Source organism: Labrus mixtus, chromosome 9 (genome assembly GCF_963584025.1).
Source record: "Labrus mixtus chromosome 9, fLabMix1.1, whole genome shotgun sequence".
Lineage (NCBI taxonomy): Eukaryota > Metazoa > Chordata > Actinopteri > Labriformes > Labridae > Labrus > Labrus mixtus.
In genome coordinates, this window is record NC_083620.1 from 22,423,694 (window position 1) to 22,449,774 (window position 26,081).

At 44.7% G+C, this 26,081-nt stretch overlaps 1 protein-coding gene across 6 annotated transcripts in view; it reads left to right on the forward strand.

Moving 5' to 3' along the window:
- Positions 1 to 26,081, forward strand: part of robo1 (roundabout, axon guidance receptor, homolog 1 (Drosophila)) — a 226,610-nt gene that overhangs the window by 199,137 nt on the left and 1,392 nt on the right. For 3 of the 6 annotated variants that reach the window (XM_061046934.1, XM_061046935.1, XM_061046937.1), the window contains 19 exons: positions 1,634 to 1,715; positions 2,024 to 2,192; positions 2,288 to 2,454; positions 2,542 to 2,663; positions 4,278 to 4,509; positions 5,443 to 5,564; positions 7,206 to 7,377; positions 9,410 to 9,610; positions 12,768 to 12,794; positions 14,257 to 14,299; positions 16,027 to 16,181; positions 18,125 to 18,532; positions 19,190 to 19,306; positions 20,442 to 20,631; positions 20,870 to 21,100; positions 21,799 to 22,301; positions 22,397 to 22,558; positions 25,522 to 25,797; positions 25,884 to 26,077. In XM_061046934.1, the coding sequence (XP_060902917.1) occupies positions 1,634 to 1,715; positions 2,024 to 2,192; positions 2,288 to 2,454; positions 2,542 to 2,663; positions 4,278 to 4,509; positions 5,443 to 5,564; positions 7,206 to 7,377; positions 9,410 to 9,610; positions 12,768 to 12,794; positions 14,257 to 14,299; positions 16,027 to 16,181; positions 18,125 to 18,532; positions 19,190 to 19,306; positions 20,442 to 20,631; positions 20,870 to 21,100; positions 21,799 to 22,301; positions 22,397 to 22,558; positions 25,522 to 25,797; positions 25,884 to 26,077 (3,573 nt within the window). The remainder of the gene's footprint in view (positions 1 to 1,633; positions 1,716 to 2,023; positions 2,193 to 2,287; positions 2,455 to 2,541; positions 2,664 to 4,277; positions 4,510 to 5,442; positions 5,565 to 7,205; positions 7,378 to 9,409; positions 9,611 to 12,767; positions 12,795 to 14,256; positions 14,300 to 16,026; positions 16,182 to 18,124; positions 18,533 to 19,189; positions 19,307 to 20,441; positions 20,632 to 20,869; positions 21,101 to 21,798; positions 22,302 to 22,396; positions 22,559 to 25,521; positions 25,798 to 25,883; positions 26,078 to 26,081) is intronic. The other 3 variants (XM_061046936.1, XM_061046939.1, XM_061046938.1) reach the window with 2 other exon arrangements.

Sequence of the window (26,081 nt, forward strand, 5' to 3'; positions counted from 1 at the left end):
CCGTATCACATCTGTAATGGGCCGGGCGAACCCCCGCTGGTTGGTAAATAAAGCATATGTTCCCTGCCAGCAGCCATCCCTCAGTGGGCTGTCAGTCAGTTGTCGCGGGTTTGAAACGGAGTCTGTGAAGTCGAACAGTCTGTAGTTTCTGTCAGGCAGCGAGCACAGTGGGTTCCGTGTGTAATTTTGCGCGTGAGTGTATTTGTGCGTGTGTGTATGTGATGCTGCTCAAAAGCACACGGAGAGACAAGTAGGGGGTGCTGACGTGTCTTCCAGATGGAGGCGTCACAGGGTCAGAGTTCGTGTCAGTTTGCGGTGTGCTGATGAATGCTGGCGTGTCTTCTGGTGACAGGGCTGCGGTGCGATCGGGCTGCCGGAGCGAGGCAGGCGGGAGGGGATGCGTCTGAACCCCTCTCTCCTGCTGTAATCGTGTAAACTCCGCAGGCACTTTGCATTAATGAACTTGTCAATTCTCCCTGACAACATTTTAATGAAGATGGTTTTGATGCGGGAGGTAATTTACTTTATTAATGTGGCCGCGTGAGGGTTGTTGTTGCTGGGTTTCGACGAAAATTGCCTCACCTGTCAGACAGAAGAAGAAATGCACCTTGAGTGTTACTCATAGAACATGTTCACACTCACTTCATTCAGCGATCTCTTTCTGTGTGTGTCTCTCCTCAGTTTCGCTTACACAATGCCACAGAATTATTTGTCTGTTTCACTTTAACCGTAGTTGACAGAGCAGACGTCTTTCAAATTGCAGCAGTGAGAACATATTCCTTTTTGAATTTGGCAAAAAGCTTATGTTTTGTGTTGGTTTATTATTCCATTAGCAAGCTGAATATCTCAAAAACAGTTTTTAATCGGATTTGGAAACAAAAAAATGTAAGCCATGAGCCAATTAAAGCCATGAGCCAGGAAAGAAATCATTTGTTTTGAGCCTGATCCAAAATCAAGGTGTCGATCAAAGTATTCTATTAAAGGAAAAGGCTTTCTCCCAGCTCTTTTTGCTCATGAGCTACTGCACAGGAAAAATGTGGCACATCAACTGATCTCTTTCTGTGTGTATTTTCTAAGCAGATGTAAATCATTTGCTGATTTCATTTCCATCAAAAACAAAAAAAACACAGAGAGATATTAGTTCTCTTACGACTTTCTGTAGTCGTTTGGTTCCTGAATTAGTGCAACTACCTACATACCATACAACGGTACTTACTAGCATATGAATAATCGAGGTTTGAGCATACATGTTCAATACAGGTTGCTACCACATCTGTTGCACAGAGCACCATGTCTCCTTCTGCTCAGGGGGAGGGTAGAGAGAAAGGTCTCCAATTAGTCTGTGATCCTGTGAAAATCTTCTCCATTTGACTAGGAATGCTCTGCCACTTGGCCTTTCCAGCTGCTTTTCCCCCGGTTTCTGCTATGAAAGCAATGATATTGAGATTATCAGGCAATGACAGCTGCTTGCTACAGACTCCACTAGAATTTCAATAAGCAGAGTAGTGATGGTGGGGGAGAGATAACGAGAGGCATAAAAAAAATGGAGTAAGACTACTACCGGTTCCAGTCACTGTGGCGCACATTTGAATAATTTCAATTTAACCAAATGTTCTCCACTCGACACTTCCAGCTTGGTGACACTGGCACCTACACCTGCATCGCCTCCACGCCCAGCGGAGAGGCCTCATGGAAAGCCTTCTTGGAGGTCCATGGTAAGCTAACATCATTGCAATGTTTCGAGGCCATGAATAAATCAATCAATCAATCTTTATTTGTATAGCACCAATTCATAACAAGTGTTATCTTCAAGACAGAGCTGGGAAAAACCTTCCTTTTTTATGTTTTATTTACATCATTGGGGGGTGTCTCATATTGCATGTGTAGATGGTATGCTTCATGAAATAATAGGTTTAACAATAAGGGTAGTAATGAAGTTTGTTGATGTTTGCATGCTTTTCTTTACAAGGCCTTACCAGAAACGTTATCCGTCTGTTTCTCTTTTTTTCCATTTTATTATCAGAGTTTGGAGTCCAAGTCCAGCCAAACAGACCCACTGACCCAAACCTGATCCCAAGTGCTCCTTCCAAACCTGAGGTCACTGATGTCACCCGCACCTCCGTCACCCTCTCCTGGAAACCCAACCTGAATGCTGGAGCCACACCCACCTCCTATATCGTAGAAGCCTTCAGGTAAAATGAATTAGCTTAGATGATAAATGAATAAAATAATCGCGTTGCCTTGATAAAAAAAAAAACTTTTAATTCTCTCCGTTGTGTGTCCTCAGTCATGCATCAGGGAGCAGCTGGCAGACCTTGGCAGAGCATGTGAAAACAGAGTCATTTGTACTAAAGGGCTTGAAGCCCAGCGCAGTCTACCTCTTCTTAGTACGGGCAGCCAACGCCTACGGGCTGAGTGATCCCAGTCCTATCACTGAAGCTGTGAAAACACAAGGTGAGGACACACTCTTTACTGACAGTATTGTTTTTTGTATTTTTAGAGAAGATCTTCAATTCTTCTTGTCTGTGCTTCTGCCTGCAGATATCCCTCCGACTAGTCAGGGCGTGGATCACCGTCAGATCCAAAGGGAGTTGGGAGAAGTGGTTATCCACCTGCACAACCCCACCATTCTCTCCTCGTCATCTGTCAGGGTGCAGTGGACAGTAAGTATTATTTCTCTTTAAATTATTTATTTCATCGGTTTGTTTTCAAACAGCTACCGTTTGACATATGGATCACCCGTCATTTTGGTTACCAGATCGGCCGAGGTTAGCTTAGCGATACGCCCATGGTCAATTTGTCAGGCCACTCAGTCGAGCTAATGTGCTACCGTCCTAGCACCCTACAGAGGAAGGACACTGCTGCGAGCCGCCTGGAACACAGTCCAAGTCCTCTTAGTGTCCATCTGGCATGAGCCTGAACTGGTCGACTGGCCAGAGACCAAAAATCTGCTGCTGCGCCCACAGTGGACCACTCATCCGCCCGAAAGTCAAGACTATAGCTCCCAGCGTTCTGCAGGCCAAGTAGTACCATACAGCAGTGTGTGGCGTGCCAGCCTGTGCCCTCTCAGATTGAAAACACTTGCTGGCTGTTAAAATAATACAAGTGAGAAGGAAGAGGCGGCCAACTCATGCTCTTAAGTGGAAATGGCTTACAGATGTTAGAGCGGATAGGTGGGAGAAGGACAAGTACAACTGGAAGTTTATAGTGCTCTTTCTTTGCTGGTAAAAACTGAACATGAAGCTCAAATATTGCCCCACAATAAATTTGGTTATTGTTTTTCTTTAGCTCATTAGACAATACAACCCATGTTCATGGGTTCCCACTTTTCATAGTAGACATTTGTCTTAGGAATGGCTAAGAAAAGTCCAAGTTTTGCCTTTTGACACACGGCCACCATTACATTCCCAGGTATTATGAAGTGCCAGAATGAGTGATGAATGGGTCTGAGGAAATGTGAAAAGGATACTGACATGTCAAGACTGATTTAAAAACATTACTGCCCAGTTACTCTGTCTCCTTGGAATGTGCCAGAAAAAAAAAAAACACACGACAAGAGAGGGACTGACATTCTAGTTTCCTTGTTCTTTGGGCTTTAAATCTATTCCCAATGTGGAGTTTCTTGGTTTTACTTTTTCCTTTGTGTCGTGGTAAATGGTTGCACAGTTTTCAGGCTAATGAAGACCACCTGAGCCGGCAGCGTGTTTTACAGGCGAGGGATAAAGAAATCACTAAAATCTTTACAAGCCAGGGCTGCTTGCCTTCCACAGGGACTCGTAGGGATATTAGCATACAGGTTTAGCGGTTATTCTTCCCTCAAACCATGCTGAAGCTCAATGCAACTTTAACCAATCCTATCCTCTCCATTTTTCTGTATCAGATGCCCTGTAACTTGTTCTATTCTAGACCTATGGTACCCTGAATAAAGATCAACTTCCCCCCTCTCCCCAGTCAGTACGCTGGAGAGCAGGACAGGATGAGACAGGCTGCTCTGGGAGTCTGGGCCCTATTTAACCAGCTCCAGACTTAGAGGAACCTCTGGCCAATGACCTCATACTGTGGTTTGCACAAATCGCTGCTGCTCCAAATGGCGCATAGAAAGCCAGAGATGTAGATGTGGATGGTTAAACTGAGAGGTGATGTGATGAGTTAGCACCCCATTCCATCCAGCGCCTCATGTACCAGTTTCATGAATCCACATCACTATGTTATTTTTCACTGTACAGCAGCTAATCAAGTCAAGCTGACTCCATCATTGTTCTATTTTCTTTATTTAGGCAGAGCAGCAGTCGCAGTACATCCAGGGCTACAAGGTGATGTACAGGCCTTCTCCTGAGGGGCTGCAGAGGAGCGAGTGGGCCGTGTTTGAGGTCCGCACCCCTGGGGAGGACAGCGCTGTCGTGCCACAGCTTCGCAAGGGAGTCACATATGAATTCAAAGTCCGCCCCTTCTTCAATGAATTCCAGGGAACAGACAGCGATGTCAAAATTGGCAAGACGCTGGAGGAAGGTGGGGGATGTGACTGTGTGCGAGTTTGCTTTGGTGCCTGCATGTGTGCATGCATGTTTTCATGTTTACACAGTTTTATATGCACAGCTTGCATGTGTGAGAGCATACAACAGCTGTTCACAGCAGGCAGGGAGAGCCGGATTATGCTCTGTTCAAATGTGGTGCATTCGAGCATGCTAGGGTGGATGTTCGGCTCTGTAAAAGGCCCGATGGATACAACACTCCGGTGCAAGTGTTAAACTGATTTCTCAAAGGGCGTGGTTGTGGCATTCTCATGAGGTTTGGTTGAAACCCAACTGCAAATTTTAATTTGTAGCGAACAGCGAAGAGAAATGTGAGAGCAGAGTGTTTACTGCAGAGAGTGTGTGTATGTGTGTATGTGTGTGTGTGCGTGTGTCTGTGTGTGTGCGCGCGTGGGAGTGATTTGATATTTTTCGGCTAGATCCTTCTCTGTTCCCAATTTTGTTGATAATTGTTTTTGGAGCATTACCATCATGTTGCTCTCCCATAAGCAGAGAAAAAGGCCTATTTTTATAACACTTGCTCACACTGTGATTAAGTCTTTTATGTTGGCATCATAATTATTTTAGTTTAATTACCAGTGGACCACAGGTTTGCTTTCATACCCTACCGTCCACACCCCGCTATCATAACTCCCCGACTGTTTTTGGGTAAACACTTACTTGCTTTTATTTATCGACAAAAGCGCTTGTATTAAGCAAACACAGTTTGCAGATGAAAGCGTCCTAATTTTGATGATTAGTCCTTTGTTCTGCACTCAGCCTCAGTCTCATGCAGAGATAAAGGACCGTTTCTGACAGCTGAATGTGATGAGAGGAGACAGGGAGAGACTACATGCAGTCAGAAAAAAATATATCACATATGAAGGTGTGTTCTTTTTTTCCCCCCCCCCATCTTTTGTCTACACCCCAGCCCCCAGCGCCCCTCCCCGTGAGGTTACAGTGACAGAGAGCGGGGACAATGGGACCGCCATCCTGGTCTCCTGGCAACCTCCTCCAGAAGAGGAGCAGAATGGGGTGGTCCAGGAGTACAAGGTAACACAAAAAGCAAAACATTCAGCCTCCTGCTCGGGTCTGAGCGATTGGGACTTATTATTATAGGGACACAAAAGGAGACCCAAACAGGGATGCAGATAACACAGGACCAGACAATGCACAGACATGGAAAGGTAATGAATTCCTGGTTGAGGCACACCTTTGTATGCTCATCCTCTGAGTAATGACAGAGACTCAGACACAAGGGAGGAAAGGAAGCAAAGCATGGGAAATGGTCAAAAACTGTGGGGAAACGGTGCCATCTGGTGGACATAGTAGAATCATGCATCTTATGGCTCTATAAAGGTGAATGAAAGTAGTGTGGAGCAATTTCTGTGGTGATTATAAAAAAAAGTCTCTTAGTAGTGAGATGGTGATTTATGATAATTGTGTGTTGAGTGGAGGTAAATGTTTGACCTCTCATAACAAGTAGGGCCGGCTTTTATTTGTTGTTTGGTCACAAATAAACATTCAAAGAATTAAATATTTAAAGCCACATCAATCTTAACTATAGTGGAGTTTTATGTTTAAGTAGAGACATCCATACAAAGGCGTGTAATAGTGTGTGTAATGGAGCGAAGGACAACAAGCTATTATAATAATGACCAAGGACAAACCAATGAAGAGACAGACCTCTATTGTAATTCCAGTCATTTCCCTGCTCTGAGCCCCTGCTAATACATCCTTCAACCTACAGCACCTCTCTCCTAGCCTCCTCCTCCTCCTTACTTTGATAATGTATTCTCTTTTTGTAATGGCCTCACTCTGGACAGCCTTGTGCTCTCATACATTATGCTGTGGAAGTCCTGTATTTTAATTGGAAAGCCTCTTTTTTTTTGTTACAGGGTATATACTGTAGGTTATAGAAGCAGTAGGGGAGATGAGGCAGAGCATGGGAAAAAAAGTTAAGCTACACTGTTAATTTTCCAGGTAAATGTTTTCAGATGATAGGTTTATAGTAATTTCATGCTTTTTGAGTCCAGCTCGAGAGCGCTCCCTGCTCATTACCGAGCCCCCTCCCCAGCAGCACTTACACTAGCAGACATTTCTCGAGATACACAGAAAATTTCAGGACTTTGTAGTTCCATGATAGAAGTGCAAATATGGCACATGTACACACACACACACGCGCGCCAGGAAGTGTGTATGCTAACCTGGTTAACTATTTGGAGGAGGTTGGGGGGTAAAGAAAGCAGAGTGTCAGGGCTTGGGGATGTGGAGGTCTGCAGGCCTCACGCTGAGGTGAATGTATACGTCTCTTTGTGACCCTGGTTTGAGTCAGACTGCTCTGCTTCCTGGGAGTGACAGCACTTAGCTTCAGCTCAAATTGGGTTATGGAGGCGATTACTGATCCCCATTTGTTTTTCATGGGCTTAAGGCCACACTGAGCTGTGTTATGGCTACCTCGCCTAATACTGACCCTGTGTTGAGCAGAGCCTGTAAAACATAAAGGCATGCTGTAAAATGTTTTCCTACCTCAGAGATGTAACATAATACCCGCAGCGTGCTGAAACGTAGCAATAGCAGCGCAAACCAATTATAAAGACACAGATTGGTGGCAGCTACCAAGCCGAATGTTGTCACAAAACTCTCATAACATCGCCTCCATCTCCACTTTCTCCGTGTCTTCTGTTATGGCAGATTTGGTGTTTGGGGAACGAGAGCAGGTACCACATCAACCGCACAGTTGACGGCTCAACCTTATCCGTGCTGATTCCCAGCCTAGCCGCTGGGATTCGATACAGCGTGGAGGTAGCAGCCAGCACCGGGGCAGGTCCTGGGGTCAAGAGCGACATCACCTTCTTCCAGCTTGGTGAGTAGAAACAGCACTTCATTTCCCTCTCACAGGAGGTCTTGTCATTGTGTTGTTCCTCCTCGAGAAGATCTTTTTTGTTGTTGTTTCTGTTTGTCCTCTGGCGATCGTCACATGCCGAACGATACACAATCATCTGACAAATTATTATGGCATCAATCCAGTCATTTCAAATAAAGGGACTTTCTGCCAAGTCATCAGATGGTTATGTAATTCCTATCTCATAGTGTCAGACATGTTCAAGCAGCTACCTGCCTTGTCTTTCATTTCCAACAGCTTTGCTTAAAAACTGTAATTAAAGTGATTACTGTTTAACAATCATCATCTTTGACACGGAAGCATGTGATGAGTTTGAGTGACAGAGAACTTAAGCAGTTTTGTGCACATTGACGTGGGTTTTTTTTTTTTCTGCAAAAAGGACACAATAAATTCCTGTGTGGCAGAGCAGTTTAGCTTGTGCCCCACCCTGCTCTTCTCTCCAAGTCAAGGATGCAGTGTTCTCTGCTTCTGCCTCGCTTCAAACAACAAAGGCAAATAATGAATCCTGCAGTCTGGGTGCAGACATGACATGTTATTAATGCTAAGAAACAAGCTGCAAATTTCACTGGGGCAATTTCTCTCTCACGCAGCTCTTGTTTTTTTTTTCCGTATTTTGGTGTGGATGGACGTAATTTGTGAGATGTTTTGTCAGCTTTTATTCCCTGAAGCGGTTGGCTCAGGAGACGGATGGAAGACATGTGAATATCAGTATGAGGCAGAAAGAGAGGGAGAAAAAGATGTCCGTCTGGTTTTAAATGTGTGATTGAGTGGGCTGGGATGGGCATGAAGAAGCATCGGCTGTGACTGATACAATTTCTCTCCCTTGAAGAGTTCCTGTGGTGATTGTTGCCATGTTCCAACACTGGAGTGGAACAATGTGCCTTAGGGACCAGCTCTCCACCCAAATGCATTTGTCACACTTGGAGCTTGTATGCGTCATCCCAGCCTGGATACCTGTACAGTCCATTGTGGGCTGCTTAGTCACATTGGCATGCTGGGTACACTCGGCCAGACTGAGGCACAAATTGAGAGAACTGAGAAGAGAGAAGAGATGCAGTCGGATGGAGACACAGGCAGAGTGACTGAGACAAAGCCAGGCGGAGGGATGTGGAGGAGTACATGCGGAGGGGCTGGTTTCATTGGGGGGGGGAAGTGTTTTTGCCTCTGGCTGTGAAAGTTGGTTGAGATGAGTGGCTGCAGCATGAAAGACTCGAGAAAATGAGATGAAGACAAAGTAACACGAACATGAAGAAATTTCGGAATGGCGGAGGGGGGTGGGGCACAAAGAAGTCTTTCATGTCTCACGCATGAGGGAGAAGCACAGAGAGAATAGACAGATGAGAAAAACAGACGAGATCTGCTTGTTGTGAGCAGACGGAGCCTTTACGCCGCGATTCACAGCAGAAACAGCTTCGAGGCGTTCACACCTCGCTTTTCCACAGATGTGCCTGAGTTTGCTAATTACTGTGGTGTCTGTGTTTGAGGATGATCTCATTGGATTTATTTATATGATTATGAAAGCGGCATTGCTCTGTGTAAATGAGGCCTCTCTCTGTGGTTTCCTATCCACTTGGATCAGGCTCGTGTGGTTCACACAGGCGGAGTCTGAATGTCTTCGGTTGCTTTCTTCTGCTCACCTGCCGTTGTTGTCAGGGATTTGTGATGAAAGCCTTTTGAATAATAGAGAGAAATGACTCCATTTTCACATCCTAGCCTCATACACACCTGCTGAGATGAAGAATCCTTTTGTGTGTCAGGTGAAAGAGGAATGTTCTTATGTATGTGTAATGCTGACTTTATTTAAAAAAAAAGATATCCTCCTTATTCCAAGCGTTTCCACAAGATTTCAGTTTGAGGTTTAAGATAATTTCCTCTTCTGTCCCCACGTTTTCGTTTGTAACAACAGCTATGTTCTCTTCAAATTTGCACCACCAAGCATATACCTCTATGCTTTCTAATCCTGCTCTCTTGTCTCCTCCGTCCTTACCTTCAGATGCATCCGGGCGCATGACAGAGAGCGTGATCCACGAGAACCCTCTGTCCCAGCAGATCTCCGATGTGGTCAAGCAGCCAGCTTTCATAGCAGGCATCGGAGCTGCCTGCTGGATCATCCTCATGGTGTTCAGCATCTGGTTGTATAGACACCGAAAGAAAAGGAACGGCCTCTCCAGCAGCTATGCAGGCATCCGCAAAGGTCAGTAAATGTGGCCAATAATACCCATTTAACAGGAATATCCACTTGAGTTTCTTTTTTGCAAAGCTGGTCTTAGGTTGGAGAAAGTTTCTCACTTACAAAATTTGGTAACAAAATGCAATGCAATATTTATTACTGTTGTCCTGTATTTATTTTGGTTCAAAGCCAGTCCCCTCCTTCTTCTTCTTCTGCTTCTTTTTCTTTTGAATTCTGCCACCCTCGCTCAGATCCTTCCTGACACTCACAGAAAGACGTCTTTGTAGAGCGCTCTAGGTGAAGTCGAAGTGAAAGTATACTCTCCAGTCGAGTACTTTAAGATGTGATGTGAGCCCCCGCTGAGAGTGCCGCATGAAGACGTCTTTTATTTCTCTTTCATACTTCTGTCACGCTGATTCTGCAGGCGTGTGTGAAGAGTGTTTTCAGTAAAGTACATTCAGAGGTCCAACAACTCCCCCCTTTTAGCAACTCCCTTCTGACTGTGCTGGGAAAGAGAGAGTGGCTCGCTATAATCCTGCTTTATCAAGGACATACTGACATTTTCACATGCCAGAAGTACTTTTTTTTCTTCGCAGAGAGGGGCCTTTTAATATGCAGGAGTTGAGCATTTTGCATTCCTCTTAATAGCATTTACTTCCCTTGTGTTTTTCAAATAAAAGAATCAATTCCCATGGCTGTTTCAACCCTCTTAGAGTAGCCATGGCATAACTCAGTGTATTTTCTACCTGACTTGAGTCGAAGTGACAGGGTTCACGACATGCCCAACCTCTGCTCGCAATAGTTACAGTATAAGGAGAGCTATTAGCCTTTCTTTCTGAGCCTCATTTATGTGTGGGCTGCCTTAATGTGTGGCCTTGGGCTGTGCAGCTGCTGCCTGTGAGGACTACCTGCATCGACCCCACTGCTGGGCTCAGGTTTACCTCTGACTGCCGGGGTTAGAGGAGATCCTCCCTTCAACCTGGAGATACACACAGACAATAGACTGACTTAGCTGTGGCTTATCTGTGGCTGTCATATAGAAAACTTGTTCTGAGCCACTGCAGTGATGCTACTGGTGGGAGCTGCACGTCTCATGAAAGTGAGAGACATCAGCTAAGCTTTCCCTTAAGCGCTGTGGTTTTTAACGGCTTTTACACATACCTTTACGTCATCTATAATGGTAAGAAATGTGTCTTTTCACAGGGTTTACATAATCGTACACACACCCACACAATGACCAGTCTGACATTTAAAAAATGTCTGTTGATTTGATTTAAGGCTCTATGAGGACATACCTTTTATTGGTTTGCTGATTTTGTCCCGTACACGTAAACGTTTTTAACATAAAATCATCCTGCTTATTTTTTACCAGTCAAATGTATCCCTCTTTTAGAATATTTGCCCTGAGAAATATAATAGAGGCTGTTTTGGGCATCACTTCATCTGACACCTTTCCAGCTGCAGTTATTCAGGCATTAAAAATACCTACATAGAAATAAACAATATTGGTGCTGAAGGTCATATAGAGGCATCAATATTAATTTAAGTATGTCTCATAGCCAGCTAAACACTGCTCACAGGAGCTTTAACTCTTAAATGCTAAGAAGTTGTTCCAGGCCTTACAGTTAGTTTTCCCTAGGAAAGAAAGTTTGTGAAATCTGTGAGGTTTTCATCCAATAACATTCTTGAACTAAAGTCATTATAAAACGGTTTATTTGGAAAGAATATTCAAGTATAGAACAGTAGTTTAAAAAACTTTATGACTGCACCAAGGATCTATGGCCAGGCGAAGGAGGAGCCGTCTGAGGTTCCCTGTGACTTTCTGGGATTCTATATGTTGATGTTTACTCACATGAACTCACAAAGCTCCTCCTGGGCACAGTAGGCAGACATGCTCCCCCCCTTCTTCTCCAAGTGCACACAGACCACAAGAGGCCTCAGTCTTTGTTGGAACTGGTAACTAAGAATGTTTTGAAAGGAGTATAATTGCAACCACATGAAGCAACAATCTGCACTTGAAGTGAAATAGGCTGAATTGAGACTTTTGTATGTGTCTGTTTTCTGGTGTTACCTCTAAAACTGCAAACTCCAACAAGGATGATTCAAAGCCCTTTCTTACTTTTTGCCAGTGAATGAATTAATGAAAAAGTGTGGTTGTAGTCAATGAAATGGAAACACTGCAATATTGTGCAATTCACATCCAGCAGGTTTCCAGCAAAATATCTTGCAAGTGCAATAATCTAAATGAAAAGTCTGAGATTTCTGCAACCAAAAAATGTATAAGGATTCCTAGCTTCACCTATCTGGGTATCAAACATGAGTGAATTGTGTCAGAATAGAAACCTGATTTCTGTATTTAAATTACATGTGCATTTGTCACAGGCTGGTTTGCTTATCAAGTGTTAGTCTCCCTCTTGTTCAAAGACATTCATCAAACAGATAAAGCCATCAACATGCTCCTATCTTTAGATTTGTTTGTGCTCCAAGAGGACAGATTCAAACATGATAAGACAGCTGTGGCATTCAGAGGACACTTTTTGGCACATTTTTTTGTATAAAGTAAGTGTTTGAGGAAATGAAATCTTGACATCAGCTGTGTATCATCTTCTCAGATGCTTAAACTCAAGGTTGAAATAAAATGCAACGTTTTCTAAAATGCACATATTTAAGGCAGTGCACTGGATGACTTTCAGCTTGATGGGAGTGTTGCATCAACTTTCATGCATAGTGCATCATTCCTCAGGTCTTCAAAGAGGGCAACAACAAACAGAATGTATCTCATAGAAGATACCGTACTGCACAGGCAGTACAGATTCTAAATCTGCCTGCACAAGCTTTATGTTTTGCACTAGGGCCCCTTCAATGCCAAAATGTGTGTTATTGAGCTGTGTGGGTGATGGTGTGAGTTTTAGAGATAGCAACAGATATCTCCACAGTAGGTGACTCCGGCTCAGCTGGGCCTCTGACATTCTGGTCCAGGATTTGAACCAGCAGCAACACTCACTGTCCCTCGGTTGGGGTCCAGAGATGCCTGTAGGGGACAGCGAGTAGTGTGCGAATACAGCCATCCTTAAAACAGAAACTATGTGGGGATAAAGAACATAAATCATGGGGCAGGAAGTAAATTCTGATATACACATCATTCTAATGTAATTTTCTTCCCTTTTCTCTGTTCAAACAGTGCCATCCTTTACATTCACACCTACAGGTAAGACTTCATATTCTATTCACAACATTTGTATTCATGTCCATCCCCTGTACAGCACATACACACCAGCTTCTCCCCTACACTTGTGAAACACTTCCTTTAAAAGACAGAAGAACGTGACGACAGCTACTGACTGTGAAGTCAGTCAGGGACACTCAATGTGTACCAATAAAAGCAGCCCATCATTGACACAGTCTGAAGATCTACCAAGAAATAAGTGTTCCACTGAATGCTTGGGTCATGTCAGAACGTAATGATGAAGGAGAAGTGATGCCACACTACCGAGGAGCAGTTAAAACTAGTGGTAACTTGATCAAAGGGCTGCTGGCAACCCAAGATGGGATTTAAGATGATGACACATCACCAGCACTCCAACACGCCAATTAGATAGGCAAGCGGCAGCCGAGCTAAGGAGGTTATCTGCCAATTGAAGTGACACAGTGTAAAGTAGATAAAAGCAAAGCTCTCTCTGTGAGTCTCTATCTCTCTCACTGTGAGAGTTTGTATTGCCAGTCCTCTCCTTTTTCTTCATATGTTTGAATTGGTTCTTTGTTCCCCAGAGGTGTGTCAGGGGTGCTTGCACAGGTTAATGAAATTGCAAATTTGAAAAAGTGAAAAGGTGAGAGGAAGTGAAACTAAAAAGAAAGAAAACTACAGTTTTTTTGTGGTTACACTGGCAGTTCGTGTCTGTGCAGAGGTCTTTTCAAAACAGTAGCAGCGTTGTTTCTGATTGCCTTGAGGCTTTCAATCAGGTAGAATCATTTATGAAGTCGCAAAAGTGTTTCAAGATCCGTTGGAAATCTTTCAGGTGACGCGCATCCTTTGTATGTGAGGTTAGCTCTCAGTCTCTTTAAAGGAGTAAATCTTTGCCCTGGTTCCTGGTGTAAAACCAGGATGTTGCAGTGCATTGTGTCAATTTGTATCTATAACCATATCGTGACATTTTGGTTTGCATTAAAGAGAGCTAATCTAAGAGCTCCTCAGGCAGCATGCAGAGGCCAAAAGCACACTTCCTGTTTTGAAAAGAGAGACAAGGAATAGACACAGCTCAGGCCCTACCTTCCCCTCTCCTCTCAGGGAAGAGATTGTAATTAAAGTTGGAAGTTTATCTCTCCTTCACACACCGGCAGCTTAGAGCTCCATGAAAGAGTCCAACTTGCAGCGCAAGGAGCTTCAAACACGCTGAACCCGAGCCAGGAAACCAAAGAGCTCTGCATCTCTGTTCTTCATAAGCCTCTTACACATCCTCCTCCTGCTCCTGTTGCTGTATGCTCTCTGTGTGTGTGTGTGTGTGTGTGTGTATGTGTGCCAGCCCAAAAATTGTGCCACACACATTCATTCATCCTGGCTAAAAGTAGTATTGAAATCAAAGCTTAACAAGCTGTGAATCCAGAATCAAATCAATCATTTTGTGTTGAATCGTTGAAATCATGTTTTAAAAATGTTTCTTTTCTCTTTTCAGTGGCGTATCAGAGAGGTGGAGAAGGTGTTAGCAGTGCTGGAAGGTAAGAGAAGAATTAATTGTTTTTATCAGATCATTTTTATGATTTGTATCTCTCTGTACATAATAATATATTCAAACAAAATCACACGTGAGGATATATAGTAACGATTCAAATATTATAACTAACAAAACAGCCTGTCTAGGGTTGGGCACGTGCACTTCCCCTCAACAAACACTAGGGGGAGTGCTGTGACTTTTTTAAAGCAGCACAGAGCTAAGGAGGGGTAAGGAGTTGTATTTGGTTTGTCAGAACATGAACAAAGCCCCATGTAGTCTGCCAGGAGCCCATCCTTCCCCTATATGATGGAAAACCACATCCGACCACAAGGCTGTGCCATAGCATCACCTTAAAAACAGGCATGGGGACATGTGTACACACAGAGTGAGGCAAAGACACACCTCTTTATGCTGTGGAATGGTGCATTGTGCACAAACACTGACACTGTACATAATCAGTCAGTAAACACTGCATCGATGTGCTAACACTAATTTGTAGATTTACTGGATGGGTTTTGTGCATGTTTTCATACAGTATGAAAGGTGAGTGTGCAGACAAAAAAGTAATTGTTTGTTTCCCTCTTTAAAATTTACGTTTTTGTGCTGTTCATGTGTTAATGAATAGTTAGCTTGAAAACATCAATCCATATTCATTACACTATGATTGAATCCCATATGCAGCAAGGCTGTGTCAGCACTGCACAAAGACAATGGTGATTCAATATCCACATACAACTGCATGCCGGGTGATTGAGGAGCTATTGTGAGATTGTATTTGGCTGTTTCTAGACAAATGTGTTCATTACCCAAAAAATGAATCCCAAGAAAAGAGCCATTTGAGAGGGAACGAGGAAACGTAATTCATCGACAATTCAGTGTTGGGATATGCAAACTGGGAGTCGTACTGTTGAGATTTCAATAGTGAAACATTGTTTGGCCGTGCTCTTTCTCCGAATAGTTGATTGATTCATTTCATGAGCAATAGGAGGCTATTTATTCTCCGCTCCTTTAACTCCCAGTGGTTAGCCTGAGGTCAGGTTGCACAGTAGATCCCTGTTGAACAAGTGATCCTGTATTGTTTTGGGATTATAGCTGCAGAAATCAGAGCAAGACATGGAAACAATAGAGATGGATTGCCAGACGATGATTGGTCCAAAAGTACAACAGTTCCACTTCTTAACTTCTGTACAGCGAAAAAGGAAAAACTTTTTAAATGATAGAGATGTTTTGTGACACCATGGGATCTACTTGGGGAGCGTTCATGGTTCACTGGCTGTTCATGACGCATATTTCGTAACATTGGGAGTGAATTTTATCCGGCTGTCTAATCCATGTGGATCGTTAATGCTCACGAGGGCTCGGGGAAAGTGTCATCGGCTGAGGGCAAGTCAAGCACACAAAATTTATTTAGCTGGGCCTTTCTCTAATGTGCTCCCTGGGCCTGTGTTTGTGTTTGTGTGGTGTGTGATTGTGTGTGTGTGTGTGTGTGTGATGTGTTTATGTGTATGTGTGTGAATGTCTGTGTTTGGCCAAAAGGCAAGAAGAAGTAAAGCCGGATTTCTATTTTTCCTATTCTTAGCTGCTGGATAAATAAACACCACATAATCTTCTCTTTCAAATATTATGTTCTGCGGGTGTTTCAGTTCATTCACATAAATGTCATTGTGGCTTTGGCTTAGTCTCTTACTATTGTTAAACATTTAGTCCAATTTTTTTCTCCTCTTCCTTCAGGCCTGGTTTGCTGAACATCGGGGAATCAGCCACACAGCCTTGGTTAGCTGACACATGGCCCAACTCCTGCTCCAACCACAACGATTGCAGCATCAACTGCTGCACTGCAGGCAACGGCAACAGCGACAGCAACCTGGCAACATACAGCCGACCAGGTACTGTGCTGTTTGTAGTGTCAACTCTTTAGTACATGGGCAACTGCCAAAATAAACACTCCCCTCAAACCCGACAATGCAGTCCTTGACAAAATAACTATAGAGATAAGAAATGTAGGAGCTGGGGGAATCCGCAGTGAAAAAGGAAGTCAAATCTGATATCTGGGTTAGCTCCCTGGAGAGTTGTTCTGTGTATCTCTCCTTTCTGCAGGTCTCCACCAGAAAAACCTGAAGAAATATTAGGATTAAGAGCGCCTGTGTGCTTGTGTGTTTGATTTATCGCAGGTTAAAGTAGAGCTGTTTTAGGAAGGAAATAAAAGGAGCACACTGAGAGGGGCTTATGGCTCTACTCGGTTGCTAATCGAATTGCTCTGCTGATTTCCATACTGTTGTTATAGCCGGTAATGTAATTTCCCCTAAGTGCTCAGTTATTTAAGAAATGTGCAGCGGGCGAAGAGGTCAAGGCTGGACTGCAGACGGTGGCCAGAAGCAGAAGAAGAGAGAGCGATAGAGGGAGGAAGGTGCACCTGGAAGAGCAGATGGGAGGGAGGAGGACGGCGGGATGAGGAATAAGTGTATGCTAAAACATACACTGAAATGTAGGAGAGGAGAGAGAGAGAGTGGGTGAAGCAGAGTAGAAAGGGAAGTAAAAGCAAAGACACTTATAGAACAGCAGGTGGCTTTTTTGTTTTTCAGCGTTACCGGAGTTAGAAACCAACAGGAGCTAACTCTGCCTCAAATGTTATCCACTAAGACTACACAATATATACTTTACTTACACACATGCACTTTGCCCTATTTGAAAAGAGAACAAAGTAAAACTTTGGGCAAAAAACTTCAGCTTGGATGACACAGGACTTAACGTTATTAATGTTCAGCTCTGACCTAACCCTTTCCTTAGAAACTTGGACTGCAATGAAATGCTTTATGTTCTAAATTATGCACTTTGGGACTCCTTCTTTAAGGGCAGCCCATAATTCCTACGCAGCTGTTTGGCCTAATATCCATCCTGCCCCGCAATAGTTCCTCATTACTTCAAACCTTTCGCAGGGAAGATTAATAATTCATTTTGTAGACTTTATGGTCATCAGGTTGAGTTTTTTCTCTCTGTGCTAATCACCCTTCTTCTGAGGTTGAAGTGTTTAACTCTACCTTAACACGATGTGAGATGTTGAACAGGGAATAAGGCAGCCCTCACTCTTCGCATGACGCCCCGCTGTATGACACTAAGGAGCTTGCCAGACGCATGCTTTGTGTGTGTGCCAAACCTAAACTCTGTGAGCATTAAGAGGATCACTGACGAGGTGACAGAGCAAAGAAATAGGAGTTAATGTCCCTTTATCTGAGCCATAGGGGCGCTTTCAGACGTCAACCTTTGAAGTGTCGAGCTGATCGAGCTGTGCAGCTGAAATGTGAGCCACGTGGCACGAGCAGCACGCACCTATGGCCGTCCTTGGTATTTACCGCAAGGCTGGCTCTCAGATCTGCTGGAGGATTTGAATATTTTATGAGCCAGGGAAAATTGGATCTGTCAGGGAAGCTGTGCTTTTACCGCACGCCCCATTCCAGGTCTTTGATACAGACATGTCTCTCTGTCCCTCTCAATGAGTAAAGACGCTCCCGCTGTCAGATGGGGAAGAACAGTGATGACACCCACATTGAGTCATGGGAGAGGCTGAGCGGGAAGGTGTAATACAACCTGTGTCACTCACCTAAAGTAGATCATCATTTGGCAAAGATAACTGAGACTTTACACAGAAATAGGAAAAGCTCTCTGAAATTAGTATGTAAATGTCTCTCACTCCCCTCCAATAAATGCTTTCAGCTCGGCAGTAGGTCAGATGAAGCCCTATTGTTTTAAAGCTTTTACCGCGCTGGCATACTGTTTCTAAGCTGATCAGCAGCAGACAAGATTGACTAAATACCCTCCTCATGTTCTCCAGCCGACTGCATCGCCAATTATAACAGCCAGATGGAAAACAAGCAGACCAACCTCATTGTGCCAGAGTCAGGAGTCTACGGAGATGTAGACTTGTCCAACAAGATCAATGAGATGAAGACCTTCAACAGCCCCAACCTGAAAGAGGGACGCTTTGTGGGTCCGGGGGGACAGCCGACGCCGTACGCCACCACCCAGCTCATCCAGTCTGCCATCATGGGAAACAACATCAACGCAGACAGAGGAATTGGCGGGAGCGGAGGAGGAGGAGGAGGAGGAGGAGGAGGACTTGGAGTTGGAGGGGAGATGAACGAGAAACACTGCTGGAAGCCCACCTCAGTCCAGCAGCAGAAACAGGACATGGCCTCCCAGCTGCAGTACAACATCATGGAGCAAAACAAGCTGAACAAGGGTGAGTGTGTGGAAAACCCAGCGGCCAACGCCAAGCCATGATCTTCCTCCGCCTGATACTTCCCCCGCTTTCTTCTCATGGCTCTTTCATCCTTTCCTAAAAGGCCTGTAGAAAAGTTTTGCGCTCATATTTTCTCCTCAGTCAACATAAGCGTCATCACTCTTTCTCTCTGCTTGTCTGTATGCCGTTCATGTAACCCCTCATCACCCTCTATGCAATCATCTGTAATCTTTGCTGTTAAATGAGGGCCCGGGCCTGAATTGCTGTCGTTGGTATCTGGGTCGTCTTTTCTGGGATGAAGGCAGGTGTGAGGGTTTATCTTTGGTGTCACATTTCTGAAGGAAAGACAAAGATAACTCTGGGATGTTTAGGGGCTTTCAACAAAGCTATCATCACCTTGTTGTACCTGCAGGGAGGAACCACAGCTGGTGTGATAGTTTTGAGATTTTTTTTTGTGCAGATGTTGCATGTCCTCACATACTCACCTGAAATGATACAGCATGGACTGCATGCTTCTTCACTTTTCCATTGTGCAGTGTTTTTTTTACGACTAGTAAATGTTATGCTTCTGTTATTCGTCATGTAAGCTGTTTGATTATAAAGTTTGGGGTTGGAAAGATGTCTGCTAACCATAAAATGTATTCTGCCTACCATCAGATCGCTACAGAGGAGGGGACAGCCCGATGCCAGCCACCATCCCCTACAACCAGACACACGACAGTCACACTGGAGGCTCCTACAACAGCTCCGACCGAGGCAGCAGCAGCACCTCCGGTAAGACGGTCGGCTCAAGAGCAGCTGGGAAGTCTGAGTTTTAATCTCTGTTTAAATCAACACATTTGAGGACTTTCTGCCTCTAAAGATTGTTCGTCTTTTCATGCTCTTTTTAATATAACTGTCAAAGTACTTTCCGAGCTAATTATTGTTTTGAAACATATAATCACAATCATTCCCCCTTCCCCGTTTGAAAATACGCAAAAGCAATAAATCAATTTGAGAAGCTAGCAATTCGTGCTTTAAAATGGTGATTCGATTCATTTCCATGTCAGCCTATCCTGAAAAGAATTTGAAAGGGATCGGCCTCCAGAAGGTGGAAAATTGCAGAACAAAAAGAGAAGAGGAAACAGACAACAATGCCTCCAAACAAAGGCACATGCACCACACCAGCATTTTTGCTTGAGCCTTATGCTTGTTGGGTGAAATGTCATCTATGGGTTGTTTAACACAAAGGAGATAAAAGGATCATTTAAAATCAAGTCTGTTTTATGTTGTTGTTTTCTTGCTTTTTTTTTTATCTCTCTTTGTCCTTGCATTGCTTCCATTAATTGGCTCTACTTTAATTCCAGTATGGAGCGGCCTAATTTCATCAGGGCCTCAATGTCTGTCTGCAGACAAGGACAAATGATAACACATTGGAGGCGGCATGCAACGCTGCCACCCTAATGCCATGTATCCATTCTGATATTGCATTTGAAGTTCAAGCCATTAAGGCGATGCCTTTAATGCTCGCTGCACCTCACACCTCATTGGTTCACTATTCTAAGAGTTCACTTTTAATTGGACCCTTTTCTCCCATTTTCTTCCTACCTTTTCTCTTGGTGCTGGGTAATATCGCTGTAGGGAAATAACTGTTTTATAGAATTTCTCATGGTTTAATAACTGAGAGGTATGTGTGCATACATGCATTAAGTAGAGGGCTGCATTAGCCTTTGCACTCCTAAGTGTAAAATGATCGCCTTTTTCCTAGCCAGTCATGTTAAAGCCGTCAATTCCTTACTCATTACCTCTTGATTTCTTCAGCATCAATAATTGATGTGTTATTCAGACACAAAGTGAATGTAAGTCGATGTGTGTGTAGGTATCTTGTGAGTAACAGAGTGCCTTTTCCCCCCCCATTTTCTTAAAACAGGGAGCCAGGGTCATAAGAAGGGAGTACGCACCCCCAAACTACCAAAACAGAGCACAATGAATTGGGCTGACCTCCTGCCCCCTCCCCCTGCAAACCCACCCCCCAGTCGAAGCACAGAGGAGTACTCTTTGTCGATGGAAGAAAGGTGGGACATGTCTGCACAGACGCGAAGACACAGACAATTTGACAGGCATGCACACACTATATTTAAATACTTCCTTCTCTATTTTTTTTCTGGTTTCTCTCACTCATTGCAAGCACTTGCCCCCAAGGGTTTTCTATCTATTAGCGCCAGTTTCTTGTCAAACCTTGATAGAAAGGTGGCATGAATATTTAGTGCATGTTTTTCTGCCTGCAGTATATAAAAAACATGCATGTTTCCTGTGAGTGATATGAAGGTAATGAGGCTTATTTTTCTCCGTTGGCAGCTGTGACCCAGACATGCAGTGCCCCATGCCCCCCTCTCACATGTACCTGCAGCCAGACGAGCTCGAGGAGGAAGAGGAGATGGAAAGGGGTCCCACTCCTCCCATCCGAGGGGCAGCCTCTTCACCTGCTGCTGTATCTTACAGCCACCAGTCCACAGCTACCCTTACACCGTCACCCCAGGAGGAGATGCAGCCGATGCTCCAGGACGCACCGGATAGCCATGAACGCAGGTACATCTTCATATGATATGGACGGGAGGGACCATGGCTTGTCGTAAAAGAAACGTGATCAAGAAATACAGCTGTTCTCTGATACTCATAACATGAGCTTCCCAGTACGACCAATTGACTCGTGTTTTCCATGTTTTAGTCCATTAACTCTCAATTCTGTATATTGTACGGTACTATTGGATCTTATTCAAAAGCATATCCTAGCCTACAGATTTATTTCTTACGTCCAAATTCCAATTCAACCTGCAGAGATTTGTTCTTAAAAATGAGTAATACATTATGGTCTAATTTGAGTCTTTTCATTTAAAAAAAAAAAAAAGTGATAACATTGTGTTTTCATCCAGCTGTGACAACAAACAGTTTTCAAATGTAAGGCTCAACATACCAAACCAAACTTTTTAAAAATAAGAAACAATTTACATCATGGGTTATGTTTTCTAGTTTTTATTATGTTTAAGTTTTGATTCCGTGACAGCTAGCTGTACTCTCTCGGCTTCATGAAGTTTCATGTGCTTCCGTCTTCCACATTAACTGATAAACAGAAATTGAAAGCACAAGTCATTTTTAGTTTATGGCTAATACATGCACAGCCACTATATGGTCCCATGATCAATGTCTGGTGTATTTGTCTTTCTATTTGTGTTTCCATATCTTTAAAACTTCTTTGGATTCTGATTCTGTGTGTTACCTCCCTGCAGGCGCCACGCTGTGAGCCCCCCTCTGCGGCCCCTCTCCCCATCACACACATATGGGTACATCACCAGCCCGTTGGCCTTGGACACTGACGGCATGGAGGAGGAAGATGATATATTGGAAGAAGAGGAGGAGGAGGAGGAGGAGGGTGACGAGACAGATGCAGAGGTGGCCAAGATGCACTACCACCACACACACCCCCACACACACCCCCACCATCCCCAGATGCATCCGAGGAGGTTGCTGCTACGAGGGCTGGAACAGACGCCCGCGTCCAGCATGGGCGACCTGGAGAGCTCGGTGACCGGCTCCATGATCAACGGGTGGGGGTCGGCTTCTGAAGAGGATAATGTCTCTTCAGGGAGGTCCAGCGCCGTCAGCTCATCAGATGGCTCCTTCTTCACTGATGCTGATTTTGCTCAGGCTGTGGCAGCAGCAGCGGAATATTCTGGCCTCCGGGTGGCCAAATATCCTAACACACAGGGCCACGAAGTAGGAGGAGCTTCAGGTAGGTTTTTTATGATCAGCCACATCTAGAAGAAAAGTCAACGCAAAAAATGTGGGGAAATATAGAGCTAACTGTTCCCCATGTTTTTTTCCCAGCACGAAAATACCAAATAAACCAGTCAGGCCACCGTCCTGGTAGCCCGGTGTCCACAGACAGTAACATGAGTATGGCAGCTGTACACAGGAGGCCTCCGAAGAAGCAGAAACAGCATCCTGTAGGACACCCAGGGAACCCACGACGTGAAGTCTATAATGAAGGTACACATCTCATTTCAGAGGAGGGGCTTGTAACCTACCTGCTAAAGTGAACATCATTTAAATATAAGTCCTTAATGGAGCAACAAGGGTTCAATTAAAACCCCAGCACGCTGCTGCATGATTTCCCAGTTCTGTCCAACCTGATTTGCCTTTCAAAATTCGGCTGTCTTTATCCATCTGAGGCAAAATATTATTTTTTTTAAATAAAAATATCCTCTAAAAATTACAGTACAGCACATTTCTTACACAGGTAAACTCAATATGCATTACAGTTATTAGTACCTTTTCTTCCAGATTTTGAACCAAATATTAAAAACTAAAAGGACTGAATCTATGGGGATAGACATGGGTTTCTGTTGAATAGAGAAGAGTACTTAAAGGTTGACTTGTTTCTGCTATGGGGAGACTGAAAATTATCCCCCCAAAAAATATATATATATTTCAGAAACTCTTTGGTAGGAATAAGCAAATAGAGGCAACAGACTGATAAAGAGATAGACATGTAGCAACAGTAAGTGGGTAAGCTCCGTCCAACAAGTGCACAGATGGTCACTTTGTATGAATGGCTCACTCTGGATTTCCCCTGTGGCAGGAAAAGTGCAGTTTACTGTGATGTAGTATCCCTAAATGAATGAGTATGGGTCTGCTACAGCCAAAGTTTTCCTCATGTGTCGATGCTCATGCATACATACACTGCTGAACAGATTAGGCGAGTGGTGGTCTTGAGGCCAAAGGAGGGACGGGTGGAAAGAAGTGCTTTGCCCAGCCTGGCTCTGCTGACACTGGGATATCTCTCCACTCAAACACTAATGAAATTGATCCAGGTGCACACGCTCATACAGAAGTGCCACCTTTCACTCTGCGGAGCCTGAACATAAAGCAAACAGGGGCTAAACACCGGAGCAGAAGGAGAAGCTTTAACCTTGTTAAGTAAAAGGGCAATTGACTTTTTACTGCTTCATTTTTTAAAACACACACAGCCTGCTCCTCTGTGCTTTGATCATTTGAAGGGTCTTTTTAAAAATATATCAGTATGTGAGTGTGTGCTTACGCTCTCTCTGCTGTGTACTGTATGTGCTGTCCCAGCACTGGCTCTCCTCTCAGTGTCAGGTGTCCTTGAGTGTTGGAAGCACTTGGCAGGGAGATTTAATATCCAGCTCACTGGGAGCCAGACCAGCTATATCACTGCTGAAATCCCAGCCCTCTACCCCGAGCCCCCACCTGCTGCCATCATCCTTATATCCTGGCTCCCTCCCCATCTACTGCCCCTCCCCTCTGGAGTGATCTCTCCATCCCTCTCCTCATCTCTCTCCTCTTCTCCAGCGCTCCTCTCCCTCTCTCCTCCGTCTTTGTTTGAGCAGCGAGGGGGCGGATGACAGCTCTGCGCCTCTGTCTGTCCATCAGCCCTCCTGCTGATTGCATTTGATCTGAATGGATTGTTTTTCATTTGGAGGTTATTGCCTCGTCTGCCCCCCCCCCCCCCCCCCCTCTCTCTCTGTCTCCTCATCAACCCCCACCCTACATACCATGTCTGTGGTCTTGAAGGCTGGTGCTGAGGTGAGAAGTGAGGGACGGTGATGTCTTGAAATTCAAAGCGGAACAGAGAAGAGAAAAACATCTGACTCATATGTTTTCCTGCTTTTCCGACTGAGACTTCTATATCAATACATATAAATGCACATGAATACCATCAGACGGCAGAAAAACATGAAACAATGTGGACCAGCAATTGAGACAACCCCCCTTAGACCCAAGCAGCCTTCCTTCTCCATCCCTTAGCCCCCTTTGACCTGCTGTCTTTACTCACGTTTGCACAGTGGATGTGGAAACACCCTAGTTATATTCCCCCCCCACACGATATATATATATTGCTTTTGACTCTACTGCCTTTGTCTTCCTCTCTGAAGTTAACCCTCTCCTGTCCCTTTTGATCCCCCTCCTCCCTGTCCGTCTAATTAACCACCAGGCCTTGCGTTACACCCTCCTCGGCGAGCTCAGAGCCACGTTTCAGTCCTGAGCTCCGTCCTCGCTGATATTTCCTCATAAATCTTAAGCGGCACTCTGCTCTTCCTGTATTGTGAGCTATATCTCACCGACTGTGGCATTGATCGGACTCAGACCGAGGCAGGACTCAGGAGGCAAGAGAGATATTAAAAAACTGCAGACGTCTCTCCGCTGTATGATATTGACTCGCCCGCCTTTTGTATTCAGGACGAGTGGATGGAGGTGCAGGATAATCAGAGGAGTGTATTGAAGCTGCCTGATTCCGCCGATGAGACGCAGCAAAGACATCAACCTGCCCCATTAGCCTTTTCGTGTGTTAAAAAGGAAATAAAAGCTTTGATTCTGCTTCACAAAGTCTACGAGCATCTAAGGTAGCCTTCAGGGTCTAAGAAAGGTGTAAGAGTTGGCACTTGCTACGTTTATTAACTTTCTAATCCTACTGGATTATGTGCCTGGACATCCTTCAGGTCGGAAGCTGATTAGAAGATGAAAAGCCATCGATCGAGGTCGGACAAGCTTCTTCTCTCGGTGTTCTGTTTAGATGTGATGTGAGAGAGGCTAGGCAGCCCGCCGGACGGTCTCGTATGAATAATGGCTCAAGGACGAGCAGCATTGATTCATCGACAGGAGGAAGTCGAGCAGGTCACAGAGCCAGCTGCTGACCGTCACGCTCCCCTCTTCCTCCTCGCTCAGATCTCATAACTCCTCTGGCCTTATTCCGCCTCTGTAATGTCATTTCTTCTGTTTACTGTGGAGTGTGCAGCGCTCGGAGTATGTTCACACACTGCAGCTGTGTTTGTGCGTCACCTCGCAGGTGTGAGACAGCTGAGTGACAGATTGTAAACATAAAAGTTTCAAGAGTACACAGATTCTCCTTCCCCACACTTGTGTAATTACATGAACTGAAGTTATTGATGTGGGTGGTTAATGTGTTCTCCCCTCCTGTGTTTATCTTTCAGATCTCCCTCCTCCCCCCATCCCTCCTCCAGCAGTGCTAAAGTCGCCCACACACCCCTCAAAGGCTGCCCTGGAGGGGAGAGGAGTAGTTTCTCCCAAAACCGGTGAGGGTCGAGACAAGAGAGGGGCGACGGGAAGCTATCGCCCCCGAGACGGCTCAGACACCAGAACCAGCTCATCTGAGCGCAAAGACGCTCAGGAGAGACAAAAGACTGCTCACGGGGGGAAAGGGAATAAACATGAGGGTAGCATGGCCAACAAGGCACGCCAACACGCAGGTAAAAATGAACACAACATGAGGGAATCTTTCTTTTTGGTTTTGAATGTAAAAGTTAAAATTTGACCTTTGAATGTTCTTTTGTAGGTTCAGAGGATATTTTGCCCTACAGCCGACCACAGTTCCCCACAGTCAACAGCCCTCGAGACCCCAGCTCCTCCAGCTCCATGTCCTCCAGGGGCTCAGGGGGCCGGCGGAGAGGAGAGGGAGGCCGCAGGAACCCTGCAGACATGGGCCACAACACCACGGGGGCCTTCGCACCAGGAGATGAAGAGCTTGAGGTAA